The 14,674-nt window shown below is 40.5% G+C and overlaps 1 protein-coding gene across 1 annotated transcript; it reads right to left on the bottom strand.

The window, feature by feature from the left end:
• Nucleotides 1-330: 330 nt before the first annotated feature.
• Nucleotides 331-14,509, bottom strand: EAF2 (ELL associated factor 2). Its single transcript, XM_068949038.1, has 6 exons — nt 14,284-14,509; nt 11,300-11,394; nt 10,489-10,625; nt 9,653-9,798; nt 5,309-5,575; nt 331-1,178 (listed from the first exon to the last, which is right to left on the bottom strand). Exons 1-6 carry the CDS (start codon nt 14,384-14,386, stop codon nt 1,132-1,134), a joined length of 795 nt encoding a protein of 264 aa, XP_068805139.1. The 5' UTR covers nt 14,387-14,509; the 3' UTR covers nt 331-1,131.
• Between the last annotated feature and the right edge of the window lie 165 nt (nt 14,510-14,674).

Genomic DNA, 14,674 nt, shown 5'->3' with positions numbered 1-14,674 from the left:
AGGGGAAAAATAAGACTAGACAAACACCTTTTCTTCTCTAATGCAGTATTGCTTAGTAATGACATTTGGATATAATCTTTTAAAAAAAAAAACTCGGTAGTATACTAGCATTGCTGTAATCATTCAGCAAGCTCTTGCTAGTGCTTGACTCAATGTAGGTAACAGCAACAAACACCCAAGTCCTGCAGACTGGGCGAGGAATGTATTAGGTACCACTTCACTGGTTTCTGGTTTTTTTTTTTTTTTTTCGCATGAGCTTTCTTGTTCACTAGCATGACCACTGTAAGTAGAAAGTGAAATTCTTAACCAGTGAAAACAGAATCAGCCCCATTAAAATGATAAATATTGCTTTATTAAATTACTTTTATACTCCTACAAAGAAATTTTCCGATTTCTGTTACAGAATTAAATGAAGGAAATTCATGGCTCTCTGCAGTTATCTAAATTTAGATACAAAAAAAATTGTAAAAACACCAGCCTGTTCAAGTTACATAAAAAGGCAGAGACTAGATGGGTTCCCTTAGGAATCTTGAGGCTCAGAAATATAAAGTCCTATAATACAATGAAATTAAGAATTCAGCAATGTGTTGAACAATTGTAAACTGTAACTGCACTAGTGGACCACATTATTCAGCAGTTTCCTTAAAGATATGAACTGTGAACTGAACAAAAAGCGTAGCTGACACAGCAGACCTCATTTAGTTGTTCTCCCTTTCATCCCCCTCCAAGTAAGAGTTGCGAGATCAGCACTGAAAGTCTAAATGATAGGAAGGAAACTTGCCTCCATAAATATCAGAAATTTCTCCATTCCATAACTATTTATATAGAGTAACTAGCTGTTACAAATCGGTTTCAAGTACAACAGGTGACTGAGGCAAAAATAATCAAAATCAGATCATACACATTTTTACTGTAAATACAGTAATTTGGAAGATAAACACATAACAAAAGCACCGACAAGATATCAATGCCGCTGAATCATAGGTATGATATGTCAGTAGAAAATTAAGATGTCTTCATTATCAAAATTGAGGACATTCATTCCAGTCTCTGGTAATCTAATCTTAGTGCAAAACAGATGCTAAGACATCTTTAGCAAAAAAGGTGATACATTTAAGGCCAAAAATTTGTTCAGTCATCACTATCGCTTCCAGATTCACTCAGCTGCAAGTCATTTCCTAAAAGAGAGAGAGAGTCATCAGTCTTTATCAAGGAAGTTTTCTTTCAAGATTTTCTACTTTCCCAATTAAAGGCTTACAAAAACTAATATCAAAGCATGTCATAAGTGAACGAGTAGGCATAGAAGAACTTAACTCCTCAGCAATAGAACCTTAGGGAGATCACATTTCTGCAGTTTTAAAATCTTAGCTTTTCCCTGTAGGAAAGCCATTAGCGTATTAGCCACCAATGCATTCATTTAATACTACCAGATCACAAGACACCTATCTTTGTCACCCACATCTTCATATTACCCAAATGGGAAACCTGCTGGTGAATGCAGTTTTGTAAGAAAACACAGGGTTTTTTTTTGCTTTATTGTTGTCATTTTTAAATACATGTGAATGCTGCTCGACTGTGCTTCAAAACAAAATAGAGTCTCAGTCAAGAGCAGCTCTTCAATGTACCATTTAAAAATGCATCAGTGACCTACTATTTCAAACAGGTGTTGGAACAAGTGAACAAACAAAACATCAAAAGAAGTTTTACACGACACTAATTTGGTGACTATATTTCAAAATGGGGAAGTCAGAAGAAAGACTACATTATGCTTGCAACAGATGTCCATAAGTTCAGGGGGTGGGAAGGAAGGAATCTTTCCAGGATGACAGATAACTAACAAGAAATACAGCAGTATGCTATGAAGACTTCTCATCATATCTAGCAACTTCCTACTCACTTTAGAGAATTTGTTCCAACTAGTATGCTTTTATTCACATCTCCCTTGCCAAATCACCACAAAAAACACTCAGGATTGTGCAAAAATGGTCTAAACAGCCAAAAAAATTACTGAAACTGACTAGTCACAGAATTTTTCACATGCTCTTTCCTCAGTTGCAGCACCCTTCAGTGATCACCTTTGCGGATGATTAAGAGTAACCCCCAAGAGAGTAAGCCAAGAAGGACACTCAAATTGGCTCTTTTGTTATCAAGCAGATAAATGCAGCCATATTAAAGACTTCAGTGTTATTGGCAGAAATTATCCTTCTTTTGTTTTGCAGTATGTCCCCATTAAAGTTTAAAAAGAGGTACATGATTCTTTGCAACAAAGAAGAAAACACTTTTTATGTAAGATATGAACAGTGAGGATGGCTGTTTGCAGAAATCTTTAAAGTGCTACTATAGTCTAATTTTTTGCCAGTCCTATACAGACACAACATTTACAGCCATATTATTTCCATATGAAGTTAAAAAACAATTTTTAAAAAGAAAAAAGTAATTTGTCAAGAATTATTCAGGACAACATATTATCCTGAGAAAGGATATTTCAAGACAGAGAATGGCATTAGGAAGTTAAATTTAAGCATTTTCATATTTTCTTTTCAATGATAAGTTCTTCAAAAAACAAACCAACCAACCCACCCTTTATGCACTACTCGCAACAGGACTGGGAGTATGAACAAAAAAAAGATAACCTTCCAAATAGTAATTCTGCAGTCCTCAAAAGTAATTTCTATGAAGTATGTTGAAAGAGAACAAACCTCCTAACAGTAGCCAAAGCTACCCACACTTGTGAAAAATCAACAGATCAGAAGAGCAATAAAAATTTTTTTGTAATTCAGTTTTCAGTGTCAGCTGCTGATTAGCAATATCAAGATGATGAAATAGACTGCACTGCAAATTACATTTCCTAAACTTTTAAATTAGTGACTAATACATTTAACTGGATTCATGTAAGTTTGAGTTTCCCCTGTCCCCAGTAAAAGGGATTCATGTTTCACAGGTCTCAGTTGTCACATTAATGCCAAACTAGCACGGTGGAAAATTATTTCACGACTACTGCTGTACCAGCATCAAGAGAAGAAGCTGTACTGAATGCTGTGTACATAAGACACAACCCCAGAATAGTGAATTTATGCTGATGTTGCTTCAGAAAAAAAGTTTTATATAGTTCTTGTTTAAAGAAAATATTAATAGAAAGTAACATATGATTAAATATGAAGAGCAGATTCATTAGTGCCACCACTTGCAAAGTTTATCATGATGCAAGTCATAAGCCTACATAATTAACTTCTAAAAGTTTTTTTTTTTTTTTTTTTAAAAGAGTAGTTTTATTTAGGGGGTAGGCCTCACTGCTATTTTCCACAAAACTTCAGTTGTGTGATTTCCATATATAATATGAAACTCTGCTCCCTAGCTCTGACCTAGCTTTCTGACTGCACATAGCAAGCCAAAGAAAAACTTCACTATTACCCACTATGACCCTGATTCTGCAGACATGCCCATAAGCAGTCAAAGCTCAGAACAAGCTTAAACGAGCAAACAGCTTGTGCTGACATTTGTTGCTTCAGTATTTTTGTAAAACAGTATTTGAGAAGACAGACATTACTGTACAGCACCCCTGACTGACAACCCGTTTGCCATCCAGGCTAGAACCACGTGCTATCCATTCTAGTTTCTCCAGGTTTCACTGTTATTTTCTCCCTCTCCTGCCAGAGGCCCTCAGCAAGAGGGCTAGAGAAACACATTTGCCTTGAAAGCCACTTTTTTTTGATCTTCACCTCGTTGAAGTGTATTTTAAGTGTTACCAGTACTGGAAGTTGGGAACAGAATGTTTTAAGCAGTCAATACATCAGTAAGCATAACAGAAGTACAGAGGATTAAGCTAAAGATCTAGCTTAAGCTCAGAGACTCAAGTCTGAGGCTTGATGCTGTAGAGAGAGGATCCACCTGTCAACATGGCTCTCAAGTACCATCAAGTCACCAACTTCTCCTGTTCTAGTTTTGATGTTGTCATGCCTTAAGTAACATTTTTTCCCCCCCACTATGACTGGGGAACTAATGGACTGGGCCACCTGTACTCATATGTGTATTTCTCAGGGGAAACTTTGCCAGCTGGGATTCTGTCACTGGGGACAGAGCTTTATCTCATTTTCAGAATGCTTATTTAAAGCACACAGAATGGTAAAACCCAGTTGTGAAAAAAGATGGAAATAAAGAGACATACTAAAGTCATGCAAATTATAAACATGGAGACATTGTTCTCTACAGCGACAGTAGAATGAAAACAGCATTTAGAACTTTAACATGAGCAAGTCACAGGACTTCTCAGTCTGGATCTTATCTCTGTTAATGCAGCACATTAAATATCTGTGCCATTTATTTATTATATATTTAAATACTAGCTACTAAAAAAACTGTTCATGTTATCTATTAAGTAATGAAATAAGTAGACGTGCCAGAGTAAGATTTCAGTATAACCAGTTTACATATGAATGATAAACCTTAGAGATCTTAGCGAACCAGGGCTTATGGGAATCTCCTCACAAATTGAGAGCCTGCAGCTAGGCACCTAATTAAAGGCACAATAATTTTCAAAGAGTCACCATAGCTGAATACTCACAGCCTCTCCATCTGAATATTCCTGCTATAGCTATTCAGATACTAAACTTAAATGATTCTCTACCTAGTTGGTGGTGATTTTGTTGTTGTTTTTTTTTCCTCCTCCTGTCCAAACATTCCTTTTTGGACTACACAGAGCATTCAATTCCAGGCTGTGCAGCAAGCACTCATTGAAGATGACAGCAATTCTTCAAATTATTTTTTCAATTGTTTGAATGGGCAGAATAAGATAGTATCACCTAAAAGCAAATAGCCTCCTTCCTTTATATGCAAAGAAGAGTTTTGCCATGCTGTCCGGTGGAACAATGCCACAAATAGTAACCGGAGCAGCTAAGAATATACTAGTCTCTTCTGTAATTCAGAGCATTACCAGTATAGTATTTTTCATGTAGTATTTTTCCCATAATACTACCCAAGAAATTATAAGCATATGTTCTGGGAGTGCCCTGTTAGTTCATGTCTTTTCAATATAAAATTACTGTTCTGCAGTCCCAGTGTATATAACTGAGAGGAAGCCAGAAGAGCTTAGGAAGTATTTTCAACTGCGTCAGCTTTAATTTAATATCTCTGGAGGCCAAGAAATTTCTATCCCAGTGTCTAATTCAGACCTCTGCTGAACAATCAAACCCTGGCATCACTTCCCACAATTTTAATTATAACAGAGACATACTTAAAAACAATATGGTTTCCTTTCAGAATCTCGACGTCTGGAATTGTGTACTAAGAAAAGAACGGCCTTTGTACTTACGTAGTGTATTCATCATATGACCACTATTCTCCTGGGATCTGTTATGACTGGCATCTTTGTCAGGGACAGCCTGTTGTGGTATGGCAGACACAGTAGGTTGCGGCTGCAAATACGGCGTTGACATAGGAAGAGAGGACTTTGTCTCCTCATCTTCAGAATCACTAGAACTATTTTCACTACTGGATGAAGAGGATGAAGAACTTTTAGAGTCAGACGAACTGTCAGAGCTACTCAACTGGTCCATGATACTGGCTTCTGCTTTTAGCTCTGCAAAAAAGATTTGTTTCTTAACACTCAACATATTTGAAATATAAGAAGGACAAAGAAAAGAGATCAACAGAAGTCAGGAACGTGACAGAGAACATCCAAATTTAATGCATGGTAGCAACTCAAGCAAAACTCCAAAAAACAAGAACAAACAGGTATAAGGTGAGCATCTGGCCTGTAATGTGGTTTTCTACTGCCACAGCTAGAGTACCTTCTCTTTTTCAAGCCAAGCATTAGAACAAGGTTGACTGTGAATCCAAATGCTAACCTCACATTCCACAGGTAGCACATCCCACACAGCCTTTAACTTCTGCAACTAGCATGTCTTCTGTTTTTCTTTGGCATCCCTGAAGATGCCTTCCACTGAATAAAAGCTGCAGTTACAAGCATACAGATAAGTTGGTAGCAAGATGCCAGTAGCTGCACTCAGAATGCTTCCTAGCAGTTTAGCACTACAAGCAATACGTGTGTTTGGACTGCCTGACATTTTGCTCAAAACCAAGTTAAGCATGCAGAAGACCTAAAGGAACTCTGCAGTTTAGAACCAGAGGATTTCACCAAATCCTTCTTCTCTTTATAGGTCTGGAAAAAAAGCTAGAACAACCAGAGGTAGACAAGAAATACTGGTAGTTCACACATCAAACTGAGTCAATCAACTTGTACTATTGGTGAAATAACTCACCTGACTAAAATAATATTTAGGAAGATACAACTGTATAGATTGTGTTGCACAGCACGCATTTGTGATACATACTTGCTGAAGTGCAGCATATAAAGGGAGTTCGGTCCTGCAGAAAGGGTACACAATAATTGAGCAGAAGTACAGGGGTGCTGCTGAAGTAAGAAGTCTGAAACAGACCACTGAACCATGGTAGATGGAAATTTCATACAGCATCTTGAGTTATCCAGAGTGCAGAAATTCATCATTATACAAGACTTACTATCCAGACATTCGTTAGTTAAGACAATCTTGCAAGCACTTGGGATGCTTCAGTAACAGCTTTGATAGAGCAGACATGAATAGCAAGTAGGAGGGTAGCTCATCTCACTTCGAATTTACCCAATAAAGAAGAACAGGTTGAAGATGAAAGTGACCAAGAAGCAAGATTGTTCAGTGCTTAATCGAGGAATCGAGGGAGAAAGAGGAATAAGCTTCAAGACAAGCTTCCATGAAGTCTTATCTTCTGGTTCCTGGTTATCAAAGGCCAGTCTAAAGGAAAGTGTTTAGGTGTTTAGGAAAAGTGGCAGTTCCTAAAATAACGTGGCTATGGATACAAACTAACCCAAAGCCAAGGAAGAACAGAAAGAACAACATGAGACCATACCAGCTGACTGACACAAACATAAGGAGACAAAGGGGAAAAAAACTGGAAGCATCCTCCAGTTACTAAGGGCAAGTACAGGAGAACAGTAAGAACATATAAATGAAGCCAGAAAAGCTAAGACACAAAGCACGATGCATCTAGCAGAAAGATGAAGAAGTCACTTCAAAATTATTCTAGAGAAGAAAGACCCAAGAAGTGACTGATCTACAACCCATCTGGGGCAGAAAGCTAGTGGATAGACACCACTGAAGTCCTATGCACTTAACTCCCCTTCCTTCCTGCTCTCACCAGTCTATGGTAAAAAACTGTAAGCTAGTAGCTAACAATACCAAAACTTAAGGAAGATCTCCACCTAGAATTTTGAAAGAAAGACTAGAGAGAATTTAAAGTTTCAAACAGAGAAGGAAGGGTTGTAGATATACTGAAGGACAAATTTAGAATTTAAAGTGATCTTGCAAAAAGGAAAAAAAATAGGAACAAGTTCAAGGTAGTACACTTAAGCAGGAATAATCAATTACACAACCATATGATGAAGAATTTAGTAAGCAACAGTTCTGAAGGTGTGTGGGTTACAGTGGATCACCAAACATAGTACTACCATATCATGCTGTTGCAGAAACGACAAAACATTATACAGAAACATGGCACTGACTGGAGTGAGTCCAGTGAAGGGCTACAAAGATGATTAAGGGACAAGAACATCCTTCATATGGGCAGAGGCCAAGAGAACCAAGATTGTTTAGCTTGGAGAAGGAAAGTCTCAAGGAGTATCTTACCAATATTTATAAATATCAGATAGGAGGGCGTAAAGACGACAAAGTCAGACTCTTCTCAGTGGTGCCCAGTGACAGAACAAGAGGCAATGGGCACAGACTGAAAAAAAGGAAATTCCATCTGAACAAAAGAAAGGTTCCCTCCCACACACTTTTAGGGTGGTCAAACACTGAAATAGGTTGTCTAGGGAGGTTGTAGAGTCTCCATCCTTGGAGATATTCAAAAAACTGACTGGACATGGTCCTGGGCAGCCTGCTGGAGCAGGTGGGTTGGACTAGACTGTCTCCAGAGGTGCCTGCCAACCTCAGCTGTCCTGAGATTCTGTGATTCTTTGCATATAAACACGAATAAAGCCTGTAAGACAGTTGCTCTACTCAGCACTGCTAAGCCTTAGCTGAAACACTAAATGGTTTTAGGTTCTGGACTTCAGGAAGCTTCTGGACCAGTCGGAGCCTATCTAGAGGAGAATGACAGTGAATCAGGGATCTAGAAGACCTAACTTCCAAGGAAAGATTGAAGGAGCTGGCATCACTTCACCCAGAGAATGGGAAACACATAGCAGCTTTTGAGGATGTTAACTGACTGTTAAAAAGCACAATAACAGTGTTCTATACTTGCATGATAAATATGAAATAATAGTGGTCTGAATGTCAGATTAGGTATCAGGAAAAACCTTGACTGTAAAGAGAATACAGCTCTAGAATAGGTTGCCAAGGAGAATACAGAATCTCTCACTGGAGGGCATTAAGAACAGGTTAAATAATCATGTCAGGAATCTTACTTTAGGACAAAAGGACAGACTAGATGACCTGAAAAGTTCTGTTCCAGTCCTGTTTTTTGGTTAGTCAGCATTCTTTAATAGTAATCAAAACTGGACTGGCAGTACAAAGGAACTTGATATATGCTGGCAGCCACTTTGGTGACTTGCAGTATGTTCTGGAAAAAACACCCTCATGTTCTGACCACCAAGAGGAGGGGGAAGGAAAAAAAAAAAAAAAAAAAAAAAAAAAAGCATCTTCTCATTCCATGCACTCAGATACTCTGGTCTTTGCAGCTTTAGATGTATCCTAGTACTGTTTTGTAGCATAAAGATTTCAGGTCAGAGTTTAAGACCAAAATGAAAAAACAAAAACAAAAGAAACACCACCTCAATGACACATCTGAAATCTGTTTAAAGGAATTCAGAACATCTTGGGAGGCAGATGTCAATTCCAGTCAATGAAACTGCCACCTGTCAGCATTTATACAGCAAATAATTACCACCTGTCATTTTCCTTGTCCTCCAAAGGAAAATAAGGCTCCTACTGAACGAAATATGAGAATTTCACCAAATCAAAGTATTTCAAGAATACAGTATATGGCACTGTTCAAGGGTTGATTTATGCTGACTTTTAGCTCTTTCTTTTATTTGAACTTTGTAGTCTCACCCAGTAATTTAAAACATCTTTTGAGTTGTAAAGCACTACAACCTATATGTTTGAGTGCAGAGAAAGAATGAGGAGTAACATCAAAATGGGAATTGACCAAGTCAGTTCCAGTGCCACAATACAACCAACTACATCCTTGCTTCAAGTAGCAGCAGAAGACAGAATTGATCAAAAAAAGGATGGTGTGAATCATGGCATTCATAAGGCTTAGGTTTAAAAAACAAACAAACAACAACCTACCAAACGAACGATTAAGAGGTTTCAAATACTACCACCTCAGCCAGAGTGGTCATTTCAATCTAAGGGTAAAGCACACGCCTGCACACACACACACACGCATATATACGTATACGTGTGTGTATGTATATATATTTTTATGTATGTGTGTGCATATATATATTTTCAGTTTCCAGTGTGGACCTCAAACTAAAATAAAGTAAAAAAAAAAATGAACAAAAAACCCACGCATCTTGGCTCTTACAAGCTAATTCCTAGCTAAGAGCAAAGTTCCTGAAACTTTTCAGGCTTACATGATGATAGAGTTTGCTTACCTCGTTCAATATCATCCATAGGAGAAGACGGAAACATCTTTTCTTTTGGTGGAGAATTTTTAACATTGTTTGGAATCTTAGTTGCATTTCGCATTTGCTGCTGTTGCTGCTCAATACGAGACTGGACCTTACTGCTTCCTTCAGCTCTGTGTGTAAAATCAAGATATTTCAAATGATTCCAAAAAACAAGACGCAAAGAACAAGGCAAGAGTACAGAGGATGCAATACCTTAAGTTATGAAATTATTTGTCATGCTTCTCTAAATTGCATCACTAGATTTCTAGGTACATTATCACATTGGCATATAATTATACATGGATGTTTTAAGAATTGATTTTTTGATATACAGTGCCAATAACTTTTTAACTTTGTCAGCTGATTTGTTATCACACCTGGCTACTTAAGGAGTACTTCATAATAATTCTCTTGGAAGTGACTTATGTGAGAGAAAAACACATTAATGTTACTCTGAAATGCATAATAAAAAAAATTTTTTTATTTTCTCACATAGAAGTCAGAAGACAGTAGGTAAGCTACTTTACAAGCAGATTTTTCTTCTCCCTTCAAATGCATTCAAAAATAGTTCCCTCAAAAGCATGCAATTTTTCAGTTTAGAAACCCATTCCTATTTCCTCTACCAGTCAAGACTCAAAAGCTATGAAGTCAATGTGCTGAAAAAACAGGCTTTTCACTCTATTGAGCAAGGCTAAGGACTTTCCAAAAATGATGTTTTGCTAAAAATAACAATGGGTGGAAGTGTATCTCAAGTTAGACTCAGTAATAAAATTATTTCCATAGTAAGTAGAGGATAGTCGTTTCTCCTGTAAATCACCTACCGTGTTTTTTTCACGGTGATGTTGCTACTAAGTTTCTCTAGGCGACATTCTCCTGTGTCATGGTTGATAATTAAGATACACTCTTTTAGGTAAGGCTTCTTTGAGCCCTTGAAAACAGTCACTGGTGGAGTTGAGCCCTATTAAGTCAGGAGAGTCCAATCAGTGTTACTGCAGTAATCTTTTCCTTATAAACAGAACACAATCCATCACAGCAATGACAAGTTCATTATAATTGATCATTTCTAGCCTTTAAAAATTTGTCATTAGTTAATTCAAATTAGATTCGTGCTAACCATGACTAAAAGTAGCTGGTGACTAACTTGGCCAGGATTTCACCTAGCTTAGTTGGAAACTGATTAAATGCTTATTTCCAATTGAGAGGCACGCTCACCGCAGGACTCCTTTCGCCAAAAGGGGTTTCAGTTACAGTATCAGCAGAGCGGCGAAGGATGGCAGGCAATAAATTTTCCCCTTTCCAGTCTTTCCCATTTTAGAACTGCACTAAATACCAAGGGAAAACTTGCACTGCCAACATCCACATGGAGCTTTTCTATGTACACAACACTCCAGGGTCATCCTACAGCATATTTCCAATACAGTGAATACATTTAAAGTCACAGCACAATTGTTTAACATTTAAATCTTTTGTAATTTCAAATTTTTAGAGCAATTGCTTTTATATACTTTAAAGATTACAAAGGCAGCTCTGAAACAGCACTGAAACTTCATGCCCTTCTGTATTGAATATATCCTTATAACAACAAAATAAGTCATTTCCTTATGCCAACTACTCTTCAGCCAGCTAACTCACCTCAATATTTGGCAGTGTTATTGTCACCTGTTCACCTTTGCCAACTTCAAGGTCTCCTTCACAGGATGTATCAATAGATGCCGGCTTAAAGTCATCTTAAAAAAAAAAAAAAAACACAACTGGATTATCTACAGGCTTTTCAGGGATCTTTTAAACACCAGCACATTTTGGATAACATCAAAGCTGTGAAGTTGACGGCTATTAAGTTATAGCTTTTTTTCGCTAGCATATTATCTACCATCCCCTAGATCAGATTATTCCACAAATCAGTAGAGTTCAAAGTCAATATCCAGTCTAAGTGTTAACATCTTCTGGTAAAAACTAAAAAAGCACTTTTAGCTTTTAATGGATAAGGAGACTGAACTAGTTGTGTTACACTTAAAAGACAGAAAACCCTCACATTACTAGTTTCAGAAAAACAAGAAACAATTCTTGATATAATTTCAGTCCAAACATGGAAGATGTAGAAAAGTAACTGAAAATGCAAAGCACAACATGGATCCCCAATATTTGACTACAGCATCCATTGCAGATTACTATAATAGGCACATCAGAAGCCTACCAAGACTTCTGTTCCATTTTTTGACCAAAATAATAATACTGTAATTACTCCCCAAATAAATATTCATTTCCTTTTTTTAAAATCTTTTTCAACATCTAAAGTATCCCTTAAAATAAGCTTTAAACAAAAGAAGAGATCAGTTTCTGGTCCTTTTCAGAAATCTGAGACACGAAAAACGAACATCCATTCCAGCACCAGCATTGTAACTACGTAACATATCACTACCTCTGAGGTATTACTTCCACTACAGAAGAATTAGGTTATGAAAGACCAGCATGCACAGAGCTAGGCAAGGGTAAGACAGCATCAAGAGGCTTTGCCAGGCATCGTAAAATACGTTTGAAACGTGGTTCCAGCAAGCTGGCACAGGGCCAGTCACACCAGAGGACGACTAGGAGTACCTTGAGTAGCATGCTGGAGAGACAACCTGCTACAGCTGGAGAGACACAGAGGAACTAGGCATGTAAAGGGAACCCATAGACAGCGCCGTCCCCAGCTGCAGCACAGCACACTCTCTGCCACACAACCTGTCGCTCCATGCGCTGCTGGTCCCAGGCTGCAGCCCTCTGTTACAACTGGGGAGCTTCCCAGTTAAACAATCCTGCTTGTAACCCACTGGCCAGTTGGCACAGACCACAGCTTAGGAAGCACAGCTCCAACTAATACACCAGCTGGTCAAAAAAAACAACCTTCCAGAGCTGGTGGCAAGGAATATGCACGTAGCAAAATGGTTTGAGCTTAGGACACTGGTAACAGCCCACACTAACCTAATGTTGAAGACAAAACCCGAAACAGGGTCTTACAAGGATAAGCATAAGACAGTTGGAGTTTCTCATAGGGAAATAGAGAAGATCTTTGCCTTTAAATATAGCCACCAGGTGGTCAAAACTTTAGAAAACTGAAATACCGATTTCAGTGTCCACATGTGCACTTCAAATCTTAACTTTTAACCAGCAGATGTCTGCCTCTTCACTCATCTGTAACAAAAGACTCAGGTGTTCGAGAAAGATATTTATGTATGTGCCTTTGACAGCACTGACAGATGTGCCAGTTTCTGTCTCATTTGTTGGCCTAAAAGAGAGATTTCAAAACAGGTTTCAGAATAAATCATCAGATTACAAGAGTCAGCAAGAAATCTTAAGGGTAGGAGGTATCCAAAGAGATTTTAGTCCTCTTTGAAATAGGGTAAATTTCAAGTTACCACATTTGTTTAAACCCACTTATAGCTTTTGCCCCTTCCCTTCCCTCCCACAGTTGCAGACCATTCTGCCGAGCGCCATTTGTGTTTGCTCACAGAAAGCACATTACCCATCTCACTGCACTGTATGAGAGCATACAGGACGTTATCCAGAGAATATACAGGAGACTGAACCTTGGAGATCAGTCTATAAATAATGAGACATCAAAAACAGAAGCAGCAGTTCTAAATTACCAGAACTATAATCCTAAGAGCATTTGTTTCCTAGCTACCCTCAGAATCTTTGAGCACACACCTCCCTAGATAATAATTATGTACTCAGGGAGGGTATTCTAGCTTTGTGATTAATACTGCCTTTAACCTTTGATTGCTGGATTTCTACTGAGTGCCTGAAAACTAAGCACAAGGGAATAGCACAAAGCCAGAGCTTCAGCCCCATTCAGTTTTGGGCAGAACTGCATCAAGGCACCATTGCAGGTGCAAAAAGAAGCATAACAAGTTGGTGCCCTGAAAGAAGTGAGGAACAGTATTTGCACACCACAGCAGTACACCTCACCAGCAACACGCTTGCTTGCTGGTCTAGCTCCAGGGCCCTCTGGAGCAACAGAAACCTGAGCAGCACCGCACTGCTCAGGACCCTGGACTAAGACCTAAGCAGCAGGGACTCTGCTCCCAGGTGTGCCTCAGGGCCTGCAGATAAACTCGGGCGAGTCACTTCAGCTTTCTGGGCCTTAGCTACAGCTCTCTTGTATTTCAGCTGCCCACTTCTGCCGCACTCCCGGTACAACCTGTCTACTTAAAAGATAAGCTCCTCGAGGGAAAGCGTTTCCTCCTGCTCGGCTGCACAACGCCTACCTCAGCGGGCCCCAGCGCCGGCACCACAACACAGACAAACACCGGAGTTTCACCGCACCCGGCGCCGCCGGATGGCCGCCCCGCAGCCCTCCTCCCCCGGGGGCCAACACCACCCTCCGCCGCCGCCTCCTCAGCCTCAGCGCCGGCTTCCCGGGCCCGCCCCAACCCCTCCGCCGGGCCGCGGCCACCCTCCGGCCCCTTTGCTGCCGGGCCGTGCCCGGACCACCGCCCCCTCGACACCGGGGCCGGACGGGCGATGCCGGGAGCAACGGTCTCCCGGGACCAACGGTCCCCGTGAGGCGAGGGAGGAGGGGCCGCCCCGGCCTGGCCTGGCTCGGCTCGCCCCGGCGCCCCCCCCGCCCCGCTCACAGCGGACGGTGTGGAAGGCGCAGCGCGGCTGCTTCTCGAAGCTCTCGCCCAGCTTCAGCACTCGCTCCTTGGGGTCGAAGAGCGGCGGGGCCGCCCCGTTCATCGCGGCGCCGCCGCACGCCTCAGACCATGGCGAGCACCGGCCCGGCCGCCGCCGCCACGGAACATCCCTCGGCGCCGCGGGGGGCGGGGCCTTAGCGTCGCCCGGCCACGCCCCCCAGCCCCCCCCACTGGCCGTTCGCTCCCTGCCCCCGCCCCGGGTCGAGAAAGGGGCGTGGCGGCCTCTTGGGGAAGGCCCCGCCCACCCGAGCCCTCACAAGCTGCCGCGGGCGGAGCTCCTCCCCTTCAAGAGCTTCGTCACCAGCGGCGCGGGCTCGGACTGGGCTCGGGC

Source organism: Struthio camelus, chromosome 6, assembly GCF_040807025.1.
Source record: "Struthio camelus isolate bStrCam1 chromosome 6, bStrCam1.hap1, whole genome shotgun sequence".
Classification (NCBI taxonomy): Eukaryota; Metazoa; Chordata; class Aves; order Struthioniformes; family Struthionidae; genus Struthio; species Struthio camelus.
The sequence above is the reverse complement of the archived record's forward strand: the minus strand, read 5'-3'. Positions and strand labels throughout refer to the sequence as shown.

Bases quoted from the DNA above. Each gene is read 5' to 3' on its own strand.
- EAF2 (XM_068949038.1), bottom strand. From the start codon at position 14,386: ATGAACGGGGCGGCCCCGCCGCTCTTCGACCCCAAGGAGCGAGTGCTG. The intron at 11,395-14,283 runs GTGAGCGGGGCG...TTTTTTTTTAAG, and splicing joins CGCCTTCCACACCGTCCGCT to ATGACTTTAAGCCGGCATCT. The intron at 5,576-9,652 runs GTAAGCAAACTC...TCTTTTTTGCAG, and splicing joins TATGGATGATATTGAACGAG to AGCTAAAAGCAGAAGCCAGT.